The sequence below is a fragment of the Coenobita brevimanus genome, chromosome 23, assembly GCF_032717465.1.
Source record: "Coenobita brevimanus isolate Jiangsu-jjx chromosome 23, ASM3271746v2, whole genome shotgun sequence".
NCBI lineage: Eukaryota > Metazoa > Arthropoda > Malacostraca > Decapoda > Coenobitidae > Coenobita > Coenobita brevimanus.
In genome coordinates, this window is record NC_136976.1 from 56,725,188 (window position 1) to 56,744,482 (window position 19,295).

The window sequence follows — 19,295 nt, forward strand, 5'->3', positions numbered from 1 at the left end:
GTTTTTACACCTATCAACCTGACACAATCTTCCACAGGTGTACCCACTAATGTTTAATAATATCCAGCTCAATCCTGCATCATCCTTGACCATCCTTGGGGTTTCATTCACTCGGGACTTATCTCAGAAAGAACACACTGCATCTCATTGTAAAATCTGCTTCCAAGAGATTAGGTGTCCTAAGCCAACTCTGTACCTTCATTACCCTTGCACAGTTGTTAACTTTATACACAGGTTTTATTCGTCCCTGTTTAGGGTACAACTCCCATGTGTGGGGAGGCTCCCCACATACAGCTCTTCTCAATAGGGTGGAGTCAAAGGCTTTTCGTCTCATCAACTCACCTCCTCTTACTGGCTCCTTTCAACCTCTGTCTCTTCGCCGCACTGTTGCCTCTATCTTTTTTCTATCGCTACTTCAATGGTCACTGTACCTCTGAACTGTCTGCCTAGCCCGGGGCTAGGCAGTTGATCCCGACATTTAAGATGAGAGTGACCAGCCTCACTCATCCCTGAATGGCATTACACGAGCAATCAACCGCAACCATCCCTTGGATATAAACCTTCACCGGCTCAATCCGATTGGAGCGCAATAATTACCCACTAAACCACCAGGCGCCAAAATTTGGTTATATGGTTACCACCCAGCGTAGTGGTACAGGAAACCATTTGGTTTGTCATTCTGTAGAGTCACCCACAGGCAGAAGGAAGAGAAAAGAATGAAGGGAAGAAAGACAGAAGAGGGAGTGTAAAGTTGCCCATAGGCAGAAGGACAAGGAAAGAATGAACGAAAGGAAGACAGAAGAGGATGGAAGGAAAAAGGGATGGAGGAGAGGAAAGGGCACACACCCAAGAGCAACACTACATCGAGTGAGTCGATGGTGAGCGCCCCCACCTACCACAAATAGATATATATATATATATATATATATATATATAAAAGGTATCAAGAGGAAAATTATTCATTTTGTCTTTGAAAAGGACAAGGAAAGAAAAATGCTTAATTTTTGTGTCTCTTGTTCTTGCTGTAAAAACAAACTAGAGTCAAGAAAGGGAACTGCCAGTAAATTTGTTTGTGAATCTGGGTCAAGAACTGTCTCAACATATCATCACAAAAGTCCTGCCTCTAAGTAAATGGGATGGGAAGTGTAAGGAATATCTCTGGAGACAAACTATCAGAGGAGCACAATATCCTCATGCATAATAAAGCTCAAAAGATCTGCTTACACCAAACACAATGAGTGGTAATGATGTTAGCACATCCTTGTGCTATCATCATCATCAGCATGACCTTTTTTCCCACCTGAAAGTGGGATGAAGTAGAATCCAGAAACAAGGAAAAATGGAAAGTACAAAAGTGGAAGAATTATAGTACAATATTAAATGCATGTCCAGTGAAATATGCTAACGAGTGCCTAGAAATCATTACAATAATACATTTAAAAATCATTACAGCAAACAACTTTTTCTATGCTCTGCCTAATTTGTGTAAGACCTGCATTAACTGTGTGTGTAGGGCAGCAGCAGCCTGGCGGCGCTGAGGTACGATACTGGTGTGAGATTCAGGACGGGCACATTCCTCAATTAATGACATTAACCTGGGGTGCTCTTTCCTCACCCACCCTGGGGGATCATGAAGCAGGCCACTGGGAAGGTCTCTGGAAAATGCATGTGATGACAACATTCCCTGTAAGACAATGAACAGTGTATAAGACAGTCTAGTTGATTTAATGACATACTTTTGTATTTTAACTCTGAGGTAATGATGTACTGTACAGTACAGTGGGAAAAGTTTTATACAGGAGTGAAGTATAAACAATATACTATGCTATATTGATTTATGCTCAACAGTACTTATATATCAAGCTGCTTTACAGCATTCAAAATAAAAATCATTCAGTGTGTTTATAAGTCTTAGTTTCACTGAACTTACAGTAAAATACTATACACAGCTGTTTCAGTTACCTTACAAACAGCAAAGAAGTTGTGATCAGCCATGACATGGCCACAAAGGTCCTCATATGAAAAACTCAGGCAGTCCCTACATCCAAAACCTTCATTAATATGTTCACTGTGATCTGGAAGCAAATTCATTTCTCAAATTATAATCTATTTAGAACAAATAATATAAATTATCATCATGATGATCCCGATGGGGTGAGAAAGGATCCAGAAACAAATTGATAATAAAAAAGTGGGAGGTCTATCAAAGCATGCCACTTAAAGTCTGCAGCTTCATGCTGAGGAAATTCAGTGAAAAGAATTTTTGCATGAAAGATGTGGATGTTGAAAAACAGAGGCAAATGAAATACTGTACTTCAAGCTGAACTGCAAAAAGCAACTGATGAAAGTCATGTACAGTATATGGTAATGCTAATGAATTCTGGGGCTCCCTATTAAAGGACAGTCAACTCAAGGTCACAAATGTACCCTGTGGTTGGATGAAGAGAACCACTAGACATTAGGAACACTGGACGTGGCATAAGGAAGTGGAAGCATCAGTTACAGAATAGAGGAAGTAGTTTAATGAGTGGAAGAAAGGTAGAGATAAAGAGTTCTACTTGATCACCAAGGACAGGGTTAGGGTAAAGGTACACTGGACAAAGACCAGGATGTAGAAGGCAATAAGTGACTAGTTAATTGTTCCAGATGAGAGTTGAGATGTTCAAGATGGCAAAACAGATGGCACAGGAAAGCAGGAAGTGGTCAGGTATATTTCCAATAACTGTTTCAGTCCAGTTTCTCCATTAAAATTATTCATCTCTGCATATCCCTTATCAACACCAGATGCCTTTCCATTATTTAACCTCATCACAGCATGCCTAATTCTGCCAGTGTCACAGTCTCTGATATCATATTTCTTCTTTGCATACCACCAAAATCAAGCATGTTTACCACCATTCTGCTCTGGCCATTCCCATTCATTAATTTCAAAGTACAAGTATTCTCTCCATCTGGAGTAGGAGGCTGTAGCACCTGCCAAACAGGGTGGTTCTCCCAAAGGAAATGGGAATGCTGGTGATAGGGAGAGCTGGAGCTCCTGTTTAACTAGCTACCTAACCATCCCCTTTTCCTGACCTTTTCATTGTGACACTAACATGGAGAGTAGACCAGCATACTCTCCCAGATATTTCCTCTAACTATCTTACGCACTACACCACATGTGCTTTACATATCGCACAGTGTACCCCACTACATTACAGGGGTTGACGCCAGCAAGGACATGGGACCAGAAAACTTTGTCCCTGCTACCTAGTGACGGATTTTTAAGGGAAGGCGTGACAAGGGTTCCGCCGGCATAGACTGTGGGTCCAGGGCGAGATGGGGCTCAAACCTGTGCTACAGGGTACAGGGCATTGCGGTTCCCAGGCTGCCACTTCTGCCCAATAGAGAGGGACCCGAACCTGGGAGTAGTGCCCCAGGAGGCTGCCCTATCAGTAGGTGCATAATGGCTGGGCAGTTACAGTGCCAAGGCATGCTTGGAGGGTGTCCCAGTAGCTGTCCTGGCAGGGTACCCCAAGGCCACTACTACAGCCACTGGTAAGGTTGGTAGGCTAAGGGTCCCAGATCCATTGCCTGGACTTGGTACTGTGCAGGGGGTGGGGCCTGCGGCGTGTCTCTCCCCCTTTATTATTACTATGGCCAAGTACAAGAATGAGTTTCAAAACAAGCCTGAGGATGTTAAATTACCCAGGGGGATGAGAGTGGGTTCATGGAATGTAGGAAGTTTGAGGAGCTGAGTGGGGGAAATGGTTGAGGCATTCAGTAGGAGGTGGGTGGAAGTGGGATTTTTGCAAGAAGTCTGGTACAGGGGTGGATCAGCCACAAAGATTGCTGGGAGGGAATGCTATTATAAGCTGTTTTGGCAGGGGGGGACAGATATGGGGGTGTCGGTGTGTTGGGTGTGGTAAATGGGTGGAATATGTTATGAATGTTGTGAGAGTAAGTGATAGGATATTAGTAGTGAAAATTTTGTTTGGTGGAATGATGTTTGCAATTATATCGGCATATGCTCTACAAGCAGGCTTGAATGAGGTAGAGAAGAATAGATTATGGGATGACTTAATATGTGTAGTAGGTGGTATGAGGGATGACGAGATAGTGGTTTTGGGAGGGGATTTAAATGGTCATGTAGGTGATGCAGCTCAGGGATATGAAGGAGTACCTGGGGGATGTGCATATGGTACAAGAAATGAGGAAGGGGAAAGGATACAGTACTCGAGTTTGGGTAGGCAATGAACATGATTGTGTGCAACACATATTATAGGAAAAGATAGTGTAGGTTGATTACATATGAGTCTGGGGGAAATAGCAGTCAAATAGATTATTTCCTGGTCAGGAGGGCTGATAGGAGGTTAGTGAGGGATGTTAAAGTTATAAAAAGCGAGGAGTGGGTGCAGCAGCACAAATTATTGATGTGACATGGTACTTAAAGAGCGAGTGATGAAAAAGAAGACTTATGTACCCAGGCAGAAAATATGGAAGCTGGAAAACAGAGCAGTAAGGGATGCTTTCTATACCGAGATGAGGAGAGTGGTGGCTGAACAGGGAGCTGTTGACAGAGACATTAATGAACAGTACAGAGTCCTCAAGAACAACCTCTTGAGAGTTACCGATGCAGTATGTGGTTGGACAAGAGGCCCGCCAAGACATAAAGTAACTTGGTGGTAGGATGAAGGTGTAGAGGTTGCAGTTAAGGAGAAAAGTAGGCTTTTCCGGGAGTGGAAGAAGGATGGTAACAAAGAGGAATACTTGGCTGTCAAGTGTAGGGTTAGAAGAGAGGTATACAGGGTGAAGTCTGAGTCACAGAGACTTTCACTTGATAACCTAAATTGTGTGGAAAGGAAGAATATGATCTTTAAGGTGGCAAATCAAGTAAAGAGGGAGAATCGGGATATTCTCTGTGGTTCTAGGACAACTAACCCCTGGACAACTGTCCCCTGGACAATCCCCCGCGTAGGACAACTGCCCCCGGACATTTGCCTCCGCTAAATATCACCCAATTCACTGTACAAGTGGTTGCACGTGTCTAACCTAACCTAACCTAACATAATCTTTAGTGGGAGGCACTTGTCTCAGGGGCGGTTATATTACGGGGAGCGATTGTCTGGGGGCAGTTGTCCGGGAAGCAGTTGTCCTGATACCATTATACGTATGCAGTGTGTGAAGAATGATGAAGGAAGGGTAGTGGTGAACAGTGGGGCTATTAAAGACACATGGGGAGAGCATTATAGCCGGTTGTTGAATGAGGAGTTTGACTGGGACAGGGAAGGTTTGGAGCCAGCAGATCCAGTGTTTGGCCCTTGCCCTTTGATTGATAATGCTACTGTGAGTGAGGCAATAAGCAGGATGCAGGTGGGGAAGGCTGCAGGTGTGTCTGGGTTGACTACTGAAATGCTGAAGGCCTCGAGATATAGGAGTGAGGTTAGTCACTGACCTGATAAATATGGTTAGGTATGAGTGTGTTGTCCCAGATGACTGGCAGAAGAAAGTAACTGTAAATGTGTACAAGAGGAAGGGTGATGCCCTGGAAAGAGGAAATTATAGAGGCATAAAGCTTTTCCATCAGATAATGGAGGTAATGGAGAGAGTTGTAGAATGTATGATTAGAGAAACAATGAATTAGATAGATAGTCTTTCTATATTTATATACCTAGGCTGCTTCCGCCAAAGAAGGGGAGGTAGCCGAGACAGGACAACAAACTCCCAATTTACTCATCCACACACACACGTTTATTCGTATCTTCGTAGAATTGTATTTAAAATAAAACTGAAATACAGTATATACAATAATCCCCCCAGTTAGTGAGGGCTAAGTTCCAAACTCCCTCGCTAATTCTTGACGCCTTCCTGAAAATGACATTTACTGGTAACTGCTAACCTATGAACCACTGATAGTGTGATGCATTACCCATAAATAAACATTTCTTGTTAAATCTGTTTCCCCATTGCTTTTAGCTGTTCAACTGTGCCAACTCTTGTGTGATTTGTCAGCGTAATGGCAGATGGAACTGTCCTAAGTGTTTAACCAAACCTAACCTAACCCAGTTTAACTATATCTAAAACTTTAACCAATCCTAACTTACAGTTGGGAAATTGGGAAACAAAATCCATCTTTGAGTACAAAGAGTAAGTTTCTTCCACTGCGCCGGAAACAATCGTAGGTATGGCTTAACGGCTTAACCCCTCAATGGCCGTGGGTTCAAAAATTTGCATGCACCCCTGGCTGGTCCCAAGACGATGTTTTAAGAGTTCTAACAGTGCATGTGCCATATGGGCGAAAACATCTGAGACCTGATTGCTTGGGATGGTATCATGGAGTTGTTTAAACATACCAGTGACCTTTGTTCCCTTCCCATAATTGTTCACAGTTTTTTATACTGTAGTTAGTGCTAAGTTGATGTCACTGACACCGGTACTGTAAAGGGTTGTTCAACGCCAGGGGTTATTAAGAGGTTAGCGGAATACATTACTGTTTGCATCAATACTCTCTCTTTCACATATACAAAAATGAATAAAAAAGTAAGCACTAAAATGTATGTATAACTTTCAGCAGAAAGACCTTACCAATTCAGTTCATAATCCTCCAGTTTATTTTCTGTATTTTTCCAATTTTTTTTTTTTTTTTTTTTTTTAAAGAACTCGCTGATCAGTGGTCATTTTTTTTTTTTTTTTTTTTTTACTCGCTAATTATTGAAGTTATTAATTACGATTTCAGCAATTCTGGGGTTCTGTAGTATCTTAAATTTTATTACCATATATCAGTATATTAGACTGTTTTTACCACAAAGCAAGGGTAAATCATTCATTATTGTAGATAAATGAATTAAATTATTACACTTCACAGCTCACACTTGACAAGTTGACACACCAGCCCACCTCTATTCCTCAGCTCTAGCCTCCTCACTCCTCACTCCTTTCACAGTTAGACTCCTCCAACAACTAAGACAACTCTATATTGAGTAGGTCCATGTTGCCCTTCATAAAAACAAACCGCTCAAAATTATCAGAGGTCAGACTGGTTTGCAGGCAGGTTTGCATTTGCAGAAGTACTTCCGCAAACACAAAACCACAAATTTGCGTAAAATGTTGCAAATGCAAATCCACAAAGGAAATCACACTTCCACAACTGCGGAGTTTGCAGTTTGCAGAAGTGATGGCAGAAGTGCTCATCTCTGTTCCCCGAGCACAACATGTGTCATATCTACAGCGGAGACTTTTTTTTTTTTTTTTTTTTTTTTTAAATGCGAGGAAGAAGGAACCAAAGGCCATGAGCCCGCAGTAACAGTTCCCTCCAAGAGAAAAACAAAATACAATATAGAGCCAAATTCAAGATCCGATCATTTTGAGATGCCTGGACACACTGCGTTTGAAAGACTGGAGATCATAGGCAGCAGGAAATACAGACAGAGGGAGACAGTTCCAGAGCTGACCTGTTGCATAAATGAAAGACTGGGAGTAACGGTTAACTCTTGCATTAGAGAGTTGGACAGAAAAAGGATGAGAGTTTGCTGCCAGACGGGTGCTACACGCCCGTCGTAGAGGTGGAGGAATGCAAGCAGACAGTTCAGAGGAGCAGTGACCATTAAAGTAGCGATAGAAAAGAGATAAAGATGCAACAGTGCGGCGAAGAGACAGAGGTTGAAGGGAGTCAGTAAGAGGAGGAGAGTTAATGAGACGAAAAGCCTTTGACTCCACCCTATTGAGAAGAGCTGTATGTGGGGAGCCACCCCACACATGAGAGTTGTACTCCACACAGGGGCGGATAAAACCCCTGTATAGAGTCAACAATTGCGCAGGGGTAAAGAAAGAGCGGAGTCGGCTTAGCACACCCAATCTCTTGGAAGCAGATTTTACAAGAGATGTAATATGATCTTTCCAAGATAAGTCCCGAGTAAATGAAACCCCAAGCATGTTCAAGGATGATGCAGGATTAAGCTGAATATTATTAAACATTAGAGGGTATAACTGTGGAAGATTTTGTCGGGTTGATAGGTGTAAGAACTGAGTCTTAGATGCATTAAAGACAACCATATTATTTTTACCCCAGTCAGAGATACGAGCCAAGTCAGACATTAGGTGTGCCATAGCCTCATCCCTTGTTTCTTGAAGTAACTGTTGAGATGGGCATTGCGGGAACCGAATGGAAAGGTGAAGGGTGGAGTCATCAGCGTATGAGTGGATATGGTTAGATGTACAGCTTAGATCATTGATGAATAAAAGGAAGAGAGTTGGTGATAGGACAGAGCCCTGAGGAACACCACTGTTGATAGATCTAGGAGAAGAACGATGGCCGTCTACAACAGCGGCTATAGAACGACCAGAAAGGAAGCTAGCGATGAAGGCACAGATAGAAGGATAGAAACCGTAGGAGGGCAGTTTGGAAATTAAAGATTTATGCCAGACTCGATCGAAAGCCTTTGAGATGTCAAGTGCAATGGCAAAGCTTTCGCCAAAGGCCCGAAAGGAGGATGACCAGGAGTCTGAAAGGTAGGTGAGAAGATCGCCAGTGGAGCGTCCCTGACGGAACCCATACTGATGATCGGAAAGAAGGTTGTGATAGGAAAGATGCCTTAAAATTTTTCTATTAAGAATTGACTCGAAAACTTTTGAAATACAGGACGTTAAAGCAATTGGACGATAGTTGGAGGGTTGGGAGTGGTCACCCTTCTTTGGGACTGGCTGAATGAGAGCAAACTTCCAGCAAGAAGGAAAGGTACAAGTTGACAGACAAAGACGAAAGAGTTTGCCTAGGCAGGGTGTAAGCACAGAAGCACAGTTCTTGAGAACAACAGGAGGGACCCCATCAGGCCCATATGCCTTGTTAGTACTGAGGCCAGTGATGGCAGAAAATACATCAACTGAAGAAATTTTAATGTCAGCCATGAGGAAGTCAGAGGGGGGAAGTGATGGAGGAACAGCACCGGAATCGTCTAAGGTAGAATTGGAGGAGAAAGTCTGTGCGAAGAGATCTGCTTTATCAGTAGAAGAAATAGCTACAGAACCATCAGAGTAGAAAAGAGGAGGGAAGGATGATGAGGTAAAGTTGTTAGAAAGATTTTTGGCAAGATGCCAGAAGGAGCGGGAAGAATTCGAGTTGGAGAGTTGAGAGCATTTAGTATGGATGAAATTATTTTTAGTAGAGCGAAGAACAGACTTAGCACGATTCCGGGCAGAAACGTAAAGATGATGTGATTCAGGGGTGGGTTGGCTCTGGTACCTTTTGTAGGCCCTCTCCTTGTTGCGGACAGCATTAGAATAAGCGTGATTAAACCAAGGCTTTCTTGCGTTAGTCAAAGGATATGAGAAAGGAATGTATGCTTCCATGCCCGAGAGAATAACCTCCATAATGCGCAAGGCACACTCAGATGGCTCACGGCCATGGAAGCAATAATCATTCCAGGGAAAATCAAAGAAGTACTGCCTGAGGGCCTCCCAGTCTGCGGCTCCAAATGCCACAGACGACGTTTCCCTGGAGGGTCCACAGGCCGTACCGGAGTGATAGGACAGGTTAAGGTAATAAGGTTGTGATCGGAGGAGCCCAACGGAGAGAAAAGATTAACAGAGTAAGCAGAAGGATTAGTTGTGAGGAAGAGGTCAAGTATGTTGGAGCTCTCTCCAAGGCGGTCAGGGATACGGGTAGGGTGCTGTACAAGCTGCTCTAGGTCATTAAGGATAGAAAAGATGTAGGCTTGTTCACCAGGTGGATCCGTGAAAGGAGAGGAGAGCCAAAGGTGGTGGTGAACATTGAAATCTCCAAGAATGGAGATTTCAGAGAAAGGAGAAATGGATAGAATGTGTTCCATCGTAGAAGTAAGATAGTCGAAGAATTTTTGATAGTCAGTAGAATTAGGGGATAAGTAAACAGCACAGATATATTTAGTCAGAGAATGACAGGAAAGCCGAAGCCAGAGTGTGGAGAATTCAGAAGAATCAAGTTCAGGAACACGAGAGCAAGATAAGTCGTTGCGTATATATACACAACAGCCACCTTTGGCTTTGAAATGAGTATAGAGAAAGTAGGAGGATACAGAAAAGGGTTTGCTGTCAGATGCCTCAGACAGCTGAGTCTCCGTTAGAAAAAGAAGGTGAGGTTTAGAGGAGGAGAGGTGGTGCTCAACAGAGCGAAAGTTAGAGGAAAGGCCGCGAATGTTGCAGAAATGAAGAAGAAAAGAGTCAGACAGTGGTTCCAGGCACCTTGAGTCGTCATCGGGAGAGGGGCAGATGGTGGGGGCATTTATGGTCCCCCCCTCTGGGGACTCCGAGGCTTGATATAACGACGCCATTTTAGGTAAATTTTGAATAGGAAGTGTAGTGTGTACTGTGCATGTAGTTTGGTGAAGATAGTTAGAGAAATTTGTACTGGAGAGCATGCTGGCCTACTCTCTGTGTAACAGAGACACTGAAAAAGTTCAGCAAAGGGGGATGGTCAGGAAGTAGTCCTGAGGGCTGATGAAACGGGAGCTCCAGCACTCCCTGTCATCAGCTTTCCATCCACCTCGGGAGTACTGCCCTGCTCGACTGGTGCTACAGTCTACTCCACTAAGGAGGGCGAGGGTGACCCGCTGGATGTTACTGGCTGGAGGAACAACCCCGATGCATGGGAGGCACTTACTAATAAACTCTCCTATATGACAGAAGAAAGGTGAGCTTTGCTCATCACCCTCGTTGGGAAGTTTCCTGAAGTTTTCAGAGACGTCCCATGGTGGACCAAGGCTGCCAAACATGACGTGGATGTGGGAGACTCCCAGCCAGTGAAGCAGTCCCCCTACTGTGCCAGCCTTCACAAGCAGTTCATCCTGCAGGCAGAGCTGGACTACATGCTGCGACAGGGTTTAGTGGTGCCATGCCAGAGCAAGTGGTGCTTCCCTATCACGCTGGTCCTGAAACATGGTGGGTCCTTCTGGTTCTGTATTGACTATAGGAAGGTGAACTCACTCACCAAGGCAGACTCCTATCCTCTTCCTAGGGTGGATGACTGTATAGATAGTACAGGCAGTGCCCAGTTCATCACTAAGCTTGATGTGCTAAAAGGGTACTGGCAGGTCCCCTAACCGAGAGGACTCAGGAAATCTCTTGCATTGTGGTTGGTGGCAATACCTACAAGTGCAAAGCCATGCCCTATGGTATGAAAATGCACCTGCCACCTAACAAAGGTTGATGAACAATGTTATCAGGGGTCTTGAGAGATGTATAATTTATACTGATGATGATGTGATCTTTAGTGACTCCTGGGACAGACACCTTGAGCGCCTTGAAGCTGTATTGCAGAGATGGTCCTCTGTCAACCTAGGTCTTAATTTGACAGAGTGTGAGTTTGGGAAGGCCCAGGTCCAATACCTCGGTTACATGGTGGGGTTAGGTCAGGTCTGACCCCCTGATGCCAAAACTCGGGTCATAAGCCAGTTCCCCCAGTCCAAGAACAAAAGAGAATTAGCTACAGCAATTTGGGGGGATGGCAGGTTACTACCAGAGATTTGTCCTTAATTTCTCTGATATTGTGGCTTCCTTGACTGACTTGTTGCAAAAGAATGTAAAGTATGAGTGGAAGTCAGAGTGTGAGGATGCCTCTTCTAAGCTACAAGCAGTCAGCTTGTACTTCAGGCCCCCAACTTCAGCAAGCCATTCAAATTAGCTGTTGATCCCAGTGGCATCAGGGATGGTGCAGTGTTGTTGCAAGATACTGTAACTGTCACAGAGTGGAAATACCACTATGTTACTTTAGTACGAAATAAGATATGGCCCAACAGAACTATCCTACCATCGAGAAAGAATTACTTCCACTCATACTAGTCCTGCAACGTCTCTGTGTTTGTAGGTTCTGGCTTCACCCCAATGAAATTCTGCACTGATCATCACCCCCTTAAATTCCTGGCCAAATTTAGGAACAAAAACAAGAGGCTGACTCACTGGGCCCTCCTCTTACAAGAGTATTAAATGGAAGTGCAGCATATCAAAGGGGTGACCAACGTCCTGGCTGATTGTCTATCAAGGACTTGATTATGTGTATAACACGAAATTTCTTTTTCCAAGAAGGGAGGTGTCACGTGGAGCATGTGGGCTGGTTCCCAGATATGAACTGGCTGTAACCAGCAACCCTTTCTACCTGAGGACTATAGAGTGATGTTTTTTGATGGTCTGTACTGAACTGCCTGCCTCAGAGTGGATCCTTGATGACAGCTCTAAGCTGGTAATGAGGAGTATGCGTGGTGACATCTTCATACTGCCCTCTGAACTACATCCCATAATGGGGTGCTTTCAAAGCCAGTATCCAATAGAGGGCACTGCGGACTCTAGTTTAACACATTCCCGTGCTGTTTAAAAAACCTATTTCTCTTTGTTAAATATCTACACTGTTGTGTGCAACTGTGAATCACAGTAATCTCACATCCCATGATAGAAATAATACAGACAGAAAACGTAATTATGATGTAGCATGAATTGTTTTATTTATCATATACGGAAGTGAAATATTCACTGAGGGCAACCCCACCATTTCATTGGTCCTGTAAAATTACATTTCTGCTACATGTAGTGGAATGAGGTTCTTAATATATAGCTGCTCAGACTGCAAATTAAGCCTGGTGGGTATCTTTATTCATTCAGTCTCTATGCTGAATTAAATTTAATGTTGAGTAAATACTGGTATTCAAGATTTTGTCCGGCTAAGTCATGCATGTGCAACATAGGACAGTCCCCTGTTTGAGTTTTTCACCATTGTTCTAAGCTTCTCACTCATTCCACAGTCACCTACTTTGAACTCCTCTACATCCAGCAATGCAGGTCATGAATACAGAACTTGACTCCCTGTATGTGTTGCGAAGGGAGAGGTTTTGGCTTGCTTTACCTTCAATGTCCATCCTCAGCGAGATCCACCAAACAATGACGCATAAATGATCTTGGTTTTGAGATGGTTTCCAAGATCCAATGAAATGTGATGATGAATGCCAATACAGTATTTACTCAACATTAAAGCCACCATAATGACTGAATGAGTCGACACCCACTAGGTTTAATTTAGTCTGAGCAAACTATTATTATGAACCTCATTTCCATTACATGTAGCAGAAATGTAATTCTACATGACCAGTGAAATTATGGGGTTGCCCTCAATGAATATTTCATTTCCGTATATAAAAAAACAATTCACACTATGTTTATAACTACATTTTCTATTTGTATTGTTTTTATTGTGGTATGTGACATTATTGTGATTCACTGTTTCATACAAGTGTTGATATTTAACAAAGAGAAATAGGCTTTTTAAATGGGGAACGTGTTAAACTAGGGTCAGCAGTGCCCTCTCTCGGGTTAGAGCTCTTCAGAAGCACCCCATTGTATCAGGCCTGGCAGCACCGCATGATCTACTGTAGACCACCCAGGTGTATGAGTAAGCGGGAGGCACCATATGACTGATTCACGGAGGGAGAAATTCTGTCAAACTCAGCCTCTTCAGTGAGAATCTACCAACCACCACTGGTTCCTGTTTCTACCTAGATTAGTGAGGAGCCAGTGAGACAGAGTTAGGCTGTCCTGGTGAGACAACACTGGCTGTGCCCTAGAGTGCATGTTGTAAGCAGAACTAAGCCCTTTATAGCTTGTAGGACAGAGAGGAAAGGTCTCTCTCCTCCTTGGGCTAGACCACTCACCATGTAAAGTGAACCAAGACATTTGCTAGTCAAAGGCCACTAAGTATGTAGGTACCTACCTACCCCCTTTATGTATCTTGTTCCTTCTCTTGCATCTAGGATAGTATCTTGGGCTTATGTACCTGTTTTATGTAAATATTCAGAATCTGTAGTAGTATAAGTAAGATGTACAGTAAAATAAGAGTTTTACTACCGTATGTTTCACCCACCTGACTAGTAATAAAGGGGAATCTCTGTTCACGACAGTTGGCTAGACCGAGGCAGTAGTCATAACATCATAACACTTGCAATGATAGAAGAAGCAATTTCATGTATCCAGGACAAGAACCAAAACACGGCAACGTGTGATACAGCAACGTTCAGCATCGAGCAACACTTGAGGCTGTACAGGGATCTCCTGACAACTAAGGAATAGGAAGCACACGAGACCATCACCACCTCCTTCTTCCCCTTCACCACCAGCACTGAGGAAGAGCCAAGGCATCAACAAGTGGTGTGCAAATGCAACGTCCTACTTCACCTGCCTCCATCATGTCTTGTCTTGTCTTGTCTTTATCGCCACCTGGCACACCCATACATTGCCACATTCTCAAATCGCCACACTCCCAAACTGCCACATCACCACACTCCCTTGGCCTCACCAATACGTTCTCCATCACCCTCACTGCAGCACTCTCCTTTGGCCTCCCCACATCACTCTCCAAATCTCTCTTCATCTCCTCCTGAGGACCTGGAGTTATCATCTAGGCCCTCCAGCCTTGTGGAGGACTTTTGGGGATGACTCGGACCACCCCAGGACATACTTTAAGTTTTTTTTTTTTTTGGGTGGGGGTGGGGGGGGGAGGGGAAGGGGGTAGGTTTTGTGGTCATAGGTATTCCCTATTCCCATTCCATGTTATATCTACCTCACTATACAGTAAATCACGATATGATGGTTTTTCACTTGATGCAACCTCACTGTACTCGTATAGCAAGGCATGATTGTATATATCACGAGAGTGGATGAAGGACACCTCTACTTGCCTAGAAATGTGAAACATTGTTCTTCCTCAAACAACAGTCCTGAGGACCTGGAGTTATCATCTAGGCCCTCCAGCTGTCCTCCAGCCTTGTGGAGGAAAAAGTATATTACATTACATAATACTAAGTGAGTGAATGAAATGCAAGTGCTAGATAGCAAAGATCATATGGCACTATGTTAGAATCTGAATGTATAGTCAGGAGTAGGGAGGGCACATTAGGGAACAATTAGAAACTAAAGGGGAGATTTCAGATTAGGTTAACGATATGGAGCACCAATGGAAAGTCCTTAAACTATTCCCATCATGAAACCAAATGCCTGACATGATAGGAGCAGATGGAAAATAAAGGCAAGAAAAACTTGGAAATATCAAGAAGAGAGGTAGGACAGAAGAGAAGAGGACAGTAAGGGGAGAAAAATGGAAGACAAAAAAGCACATTTTAGAAGCCTCATATGACAAGCAGGGATAATGGGGAAGTATCCTTTTTCCCTCCTCCCCAGAGGGTTGATAATATTGGGTGATATGGCCATGCTGCACTGTACTATATAAAGCTCTGCACATGCTAATTAAAAAGCTACCATATCTTGATTAACCCTGTGTAGGACAACAGATTCTTTACATACTTCAAGCCAGCTTAAGCCATACAATTTTACTCTGCTATGGGAGAATTCTGCCCAACATAAGGTTAATATAAGACATGAAATACTTAACATACAATACTAACCAAGACCATCAACAGCTGGATCTACCAATACAATATTTTCAGCATCAATTAGCTTTACTTTCCCATTACTGTTAACAGCAAAATTATCCAAAGAGACATCTGTCATGTACAGTAGAAATTTTCCACTTGAGAAGTCTTGTGCCATTTCTATTAGCTGACGAGCATAATCAGCACGAGCATGCCATGGAGTGTGACCTAACTCGGTTAGAGTGGGTCCTATATACTCCTCAACCATTACACGACCACACATTCCGTGCAGGGCAGGGAACCATCCATCCCGAAAAGCCTGAAATAAATAATAATGCAGTATAGTATTTAATTCACAGGATGTTATGCAGGACACACTTTTCAATCATGATCTGTATTGCTTCTCACTAGAAATATGACAAATAAAAATAAAGTTCACAAAGTGTGTACAGTCAATCTTCGAGTAACATGGATGATATAGACTGGACAAGGACCGTGGTACTCAAACCCGCATCACCCAAACAATAAGTTTGCATGTATAATGGTGACTTTCCAAAACTCTCACTTTTACCCCTTCTTACAAACCTACCCCACATAAAATATCCCTTACTTACACCAACTATCAGGTAAAACACTGAGAGAGATATCAATGTATTGTAATTATGAACATGAATGGCAATAAAGTCAACATCGTCATCATCATCATCTAATCCTGTGTTGCCCCATGAAGAGCGTAGGAGCCCGGGTCTTGGGAAGTTGGTCCTGACACTTGAGAGTGACCAGCCTCATTCATCCCTGAGTGGCATTACGTGAGTAGTAAACTCGAGCCACCCCTTGGATATACACCTGTACAGGCTCAATCCAATTGGAGCACCTTAATTACCCACTTAACCACCAGGTGCAGTAATTTGGTTATATGGTTACCACCCAACGTAATAAATGGTTTCCTGATGTACAGGAAACCATTTGGCTTGTTACTCAGTGTAGAGTCACCCACAAGCAGAAGGAAATAGCATTAACAAGAAACAAAAGGGTAAATACAAATGACAGTGATGAAGTGATTTGAGCTGTTTCCTTATACTGTAAAGGCCGAAGTTTAGTGACATCTTCATTTGCAATTTCATGGTTAGTGGTGGCCTGTAGATATTCCCAAACACAGGGTTTCGAGCAAAACCCCCTCTGTTAATGGCGAGACGACGTAAACAAACCGTGCGCATGGAAAGCAATCGTCACTTGTTCGCCACCATTGCCGCAGAAGAGATGCAACACAGGATGGATGTGTTGCAAGGAGAGGTGGAGGCAGCAGAGGCAGAGGAGGGTGGAGGTGCCAGAGGTGGCAGGGCGTAGTAGCCGCATCACCTGCCTTGGAAATTACACCCCAAGCCCTTCCATTTCTCACTCCAGCATTCCAAGTGAGTTTCCTTGCATATTATGTACTGTACTTTGTATTAATACTAGTTTCTTTTCAGGTGTGATCAGTAAATTTTACATTCCATAAATGGGCTTTAGGAGGCGTTGGCATGGGACCTGGAACCTATTAGCCTATTTCTCATAAGATCAATGCCCCAACTTTAGCAGTTTCATTTGTTTGCGGTTCTATTCATGGAACCAATAAGCACAAAACTTGGGCCTTTACTGTAGATCTACACTCTCAAGGATACGAATTCTGTATTAGATACATCTCAGTGATTACCATTAGAATTTTGATAAAAAAATATTGGAGAAAAAACAAAATATACCAACTCTGCGATATTACAGAAAGTCGTCTGAACACCCCCGATAGCATGGTTATTGCATCTCACCAGCTGGACATGACCAACATACCAAACAAACTCTAAGGTATGCAATTTAAAACCATAAATGGCAGTGGATATTGGTAGCTCAAAGCTAACTGGAGGGCTTCGCTCCCCAATGATTATGACCTGCCTCAGAGCATGCAAACTAAAATGTACATTACAGTAGGAAAAGCTTATGCCAAAACAGTATATATTGTCCATTAACGGCATTCCTTTATCATGGTGCATTCAGCTATCATCACACGACCATACACAGTATGAAAAACAATAATGAAACCTCCTATTTACAAATGTTTTTAAAAAACATTTTTAAACAGCCCACCACATACAATAATCAATAGAAAAATAACAAAGGATCCTGTCAACACTTCATTCCAATAGGAAAATTGGAAATACAGTACTGAGCCACTATGTACATGAATAGCAAAAGTTAGGCTGGACACCTTTGTGTTGCTGATGCCTGACTTCCTGGCACTCTCCCCCTGCTCCCCATCCCCAATGCTGTTGTTGTCAATGCTGAGATGTTGCTGCTTCTGCACTTACTTCTTCAACATCTAAGTCAAATCCTTTGATGTCCAGGGCTGAAACAACAGAGTTGACCTTGCCATTGGAGGTGGATGTACACAGATGTGAACCGGCCAATCATGGCGAGTCTGGCGGGTGATGCGACCGTGTGTGACTTTCAAATTGCATTGCCCAGCCAACTGATACTTCCCATATAAGCTTGAGATATTCCCCATGTTGATTATGACCTGTCTCATTATGCTGAATGTGTAGGTACAAAACTGTGCGACTCAGCTGCCTGTTACTCAAGGACTGACTGTACATGTATTACAACAGATGGTTGAGACAATAAATGTACACTGCAATGCCAAGACAGCTTTGGCACTTTACACCTTCAAATGAATGCACTACATGCAAAGTCTTACTAACATAGTCATTAGACAGTACCATGACTTACATTTAAGATCAAAGGTTCCATATTTACAGCAAGCATGGTGATAAAATGATGTTGCTGGTATGGTCCACTGTCAATATTCATATAATTTTCATACAAATTATATAAGCTTCGGTTGTGGTTACATTTCACTCCTTCGCTTGTTTCAAAGATATGAGGGTATCTATTAATAACCTGTGCAATATTAAGACTATTTCTTGCTAGTACAGATTTGATGGCCAGTGATACATCACAGTTATCACCTTCTTTATTGGCTTTGCACAACTTTGTGTTGTATTCATGTAATTCAGAATCATGAGCTAATTTTTTCAGCACAACAGGCATTGAATTACTTTGGCCATAGTAAACATTCTTAACATTTATTAGTTTCATAATTTTCCACTTGGAGAAGCCAACTAAGTTAATTTTGGGGGTTCCTGTATATTCATTTTCATTAACTGCAGGACACAGTCCCTGACCATAACATGCTGGACAAGTGGACAGTTCTAAGAAATTATCATCTAATTTTTGAGGCCAACAAAACACAATTAGGAGTATTAAAAGAAGTGATCCATATACCAGCCATGTCTTCCTTCTTCTCATAACTGCTGTCACCTGTAAAAAGTTAAATGCATATTAGATGCAAAACATAAATCATGAACAGTAAATAATGGCATCTAATATATACTACTGAGCAGAGTACTAAATGAAGCTTATTAAGAGCTGTCTGGGTAAAAAAAAATGTCTCAGGAATAAGAACATGAGAGTGAAGATATGAACACCCCCATAAATGTACTGGTTTAGATGTGGGATGTGATAACATTCCTCCCCAACACATGTGTATACATAATTTGTAATGCAGCAGCTGGTGTGCATATGTCTGACAAGGGAAGGCAGCTCTACAATACATACTCATGCTGTGCTTTACAGGAGCCCTGATGGGAAACTGATGCCTATAGATCTTTTCCACGTGACATCACGAGTCATGTGACTTTTGTTTATGGCGCCATATTGGACGGCAAATTGTCGGACGTCTAGACAGAAAGAACTGCAGAAACCACAATGATATTCCACTGTTGTGCCTTCGACTGTAAGGCAAGGTAGAAAACTGGAAGTGGGGTATACTTCTACCAGTTTCTAGCCAATGAGGAAAGGCAACAGAAGTGAATAGCTGCCATGAAGAGGGAGAATTGGCAGCCGACG

The 19,295-nt window shown here is 42.8% G+C and overlaps 1 protein-coding gene across 1 annotated transcript; it reads right to left on the reverse strand.

The window, feature by feature from the left end:
* Positions 1 to 1,018: 1,018 nt before the first annotated feature.
* On the reverse strand, positions 1,019 to 18,695 carry LOC145392860 (divergent protein kinase domain 2A-like). Its single transcript, XM_080267144.1, has 4 exons — positions 18,117 to 18,695; positions 15,393 to 15,678; positions 1,963 to 2,075; positions 1,019 to 1,684 (listed from the first exon to the last, which is right to left on the reverse strand). The coding sequence occupies exons 1-4, from the start codon at positions 18,693 to 18,695 to the stop codon at positions 1,466 to 1,468; spliced, it is 1,197 nt and encodes a 398-aa protein (XP_080123270.1). The 3' UTR covers positions 1,019 to 1,465.
* Between the last annotated feature and the right edge of the window lie 600 nt (positions 18,696 to 19,295).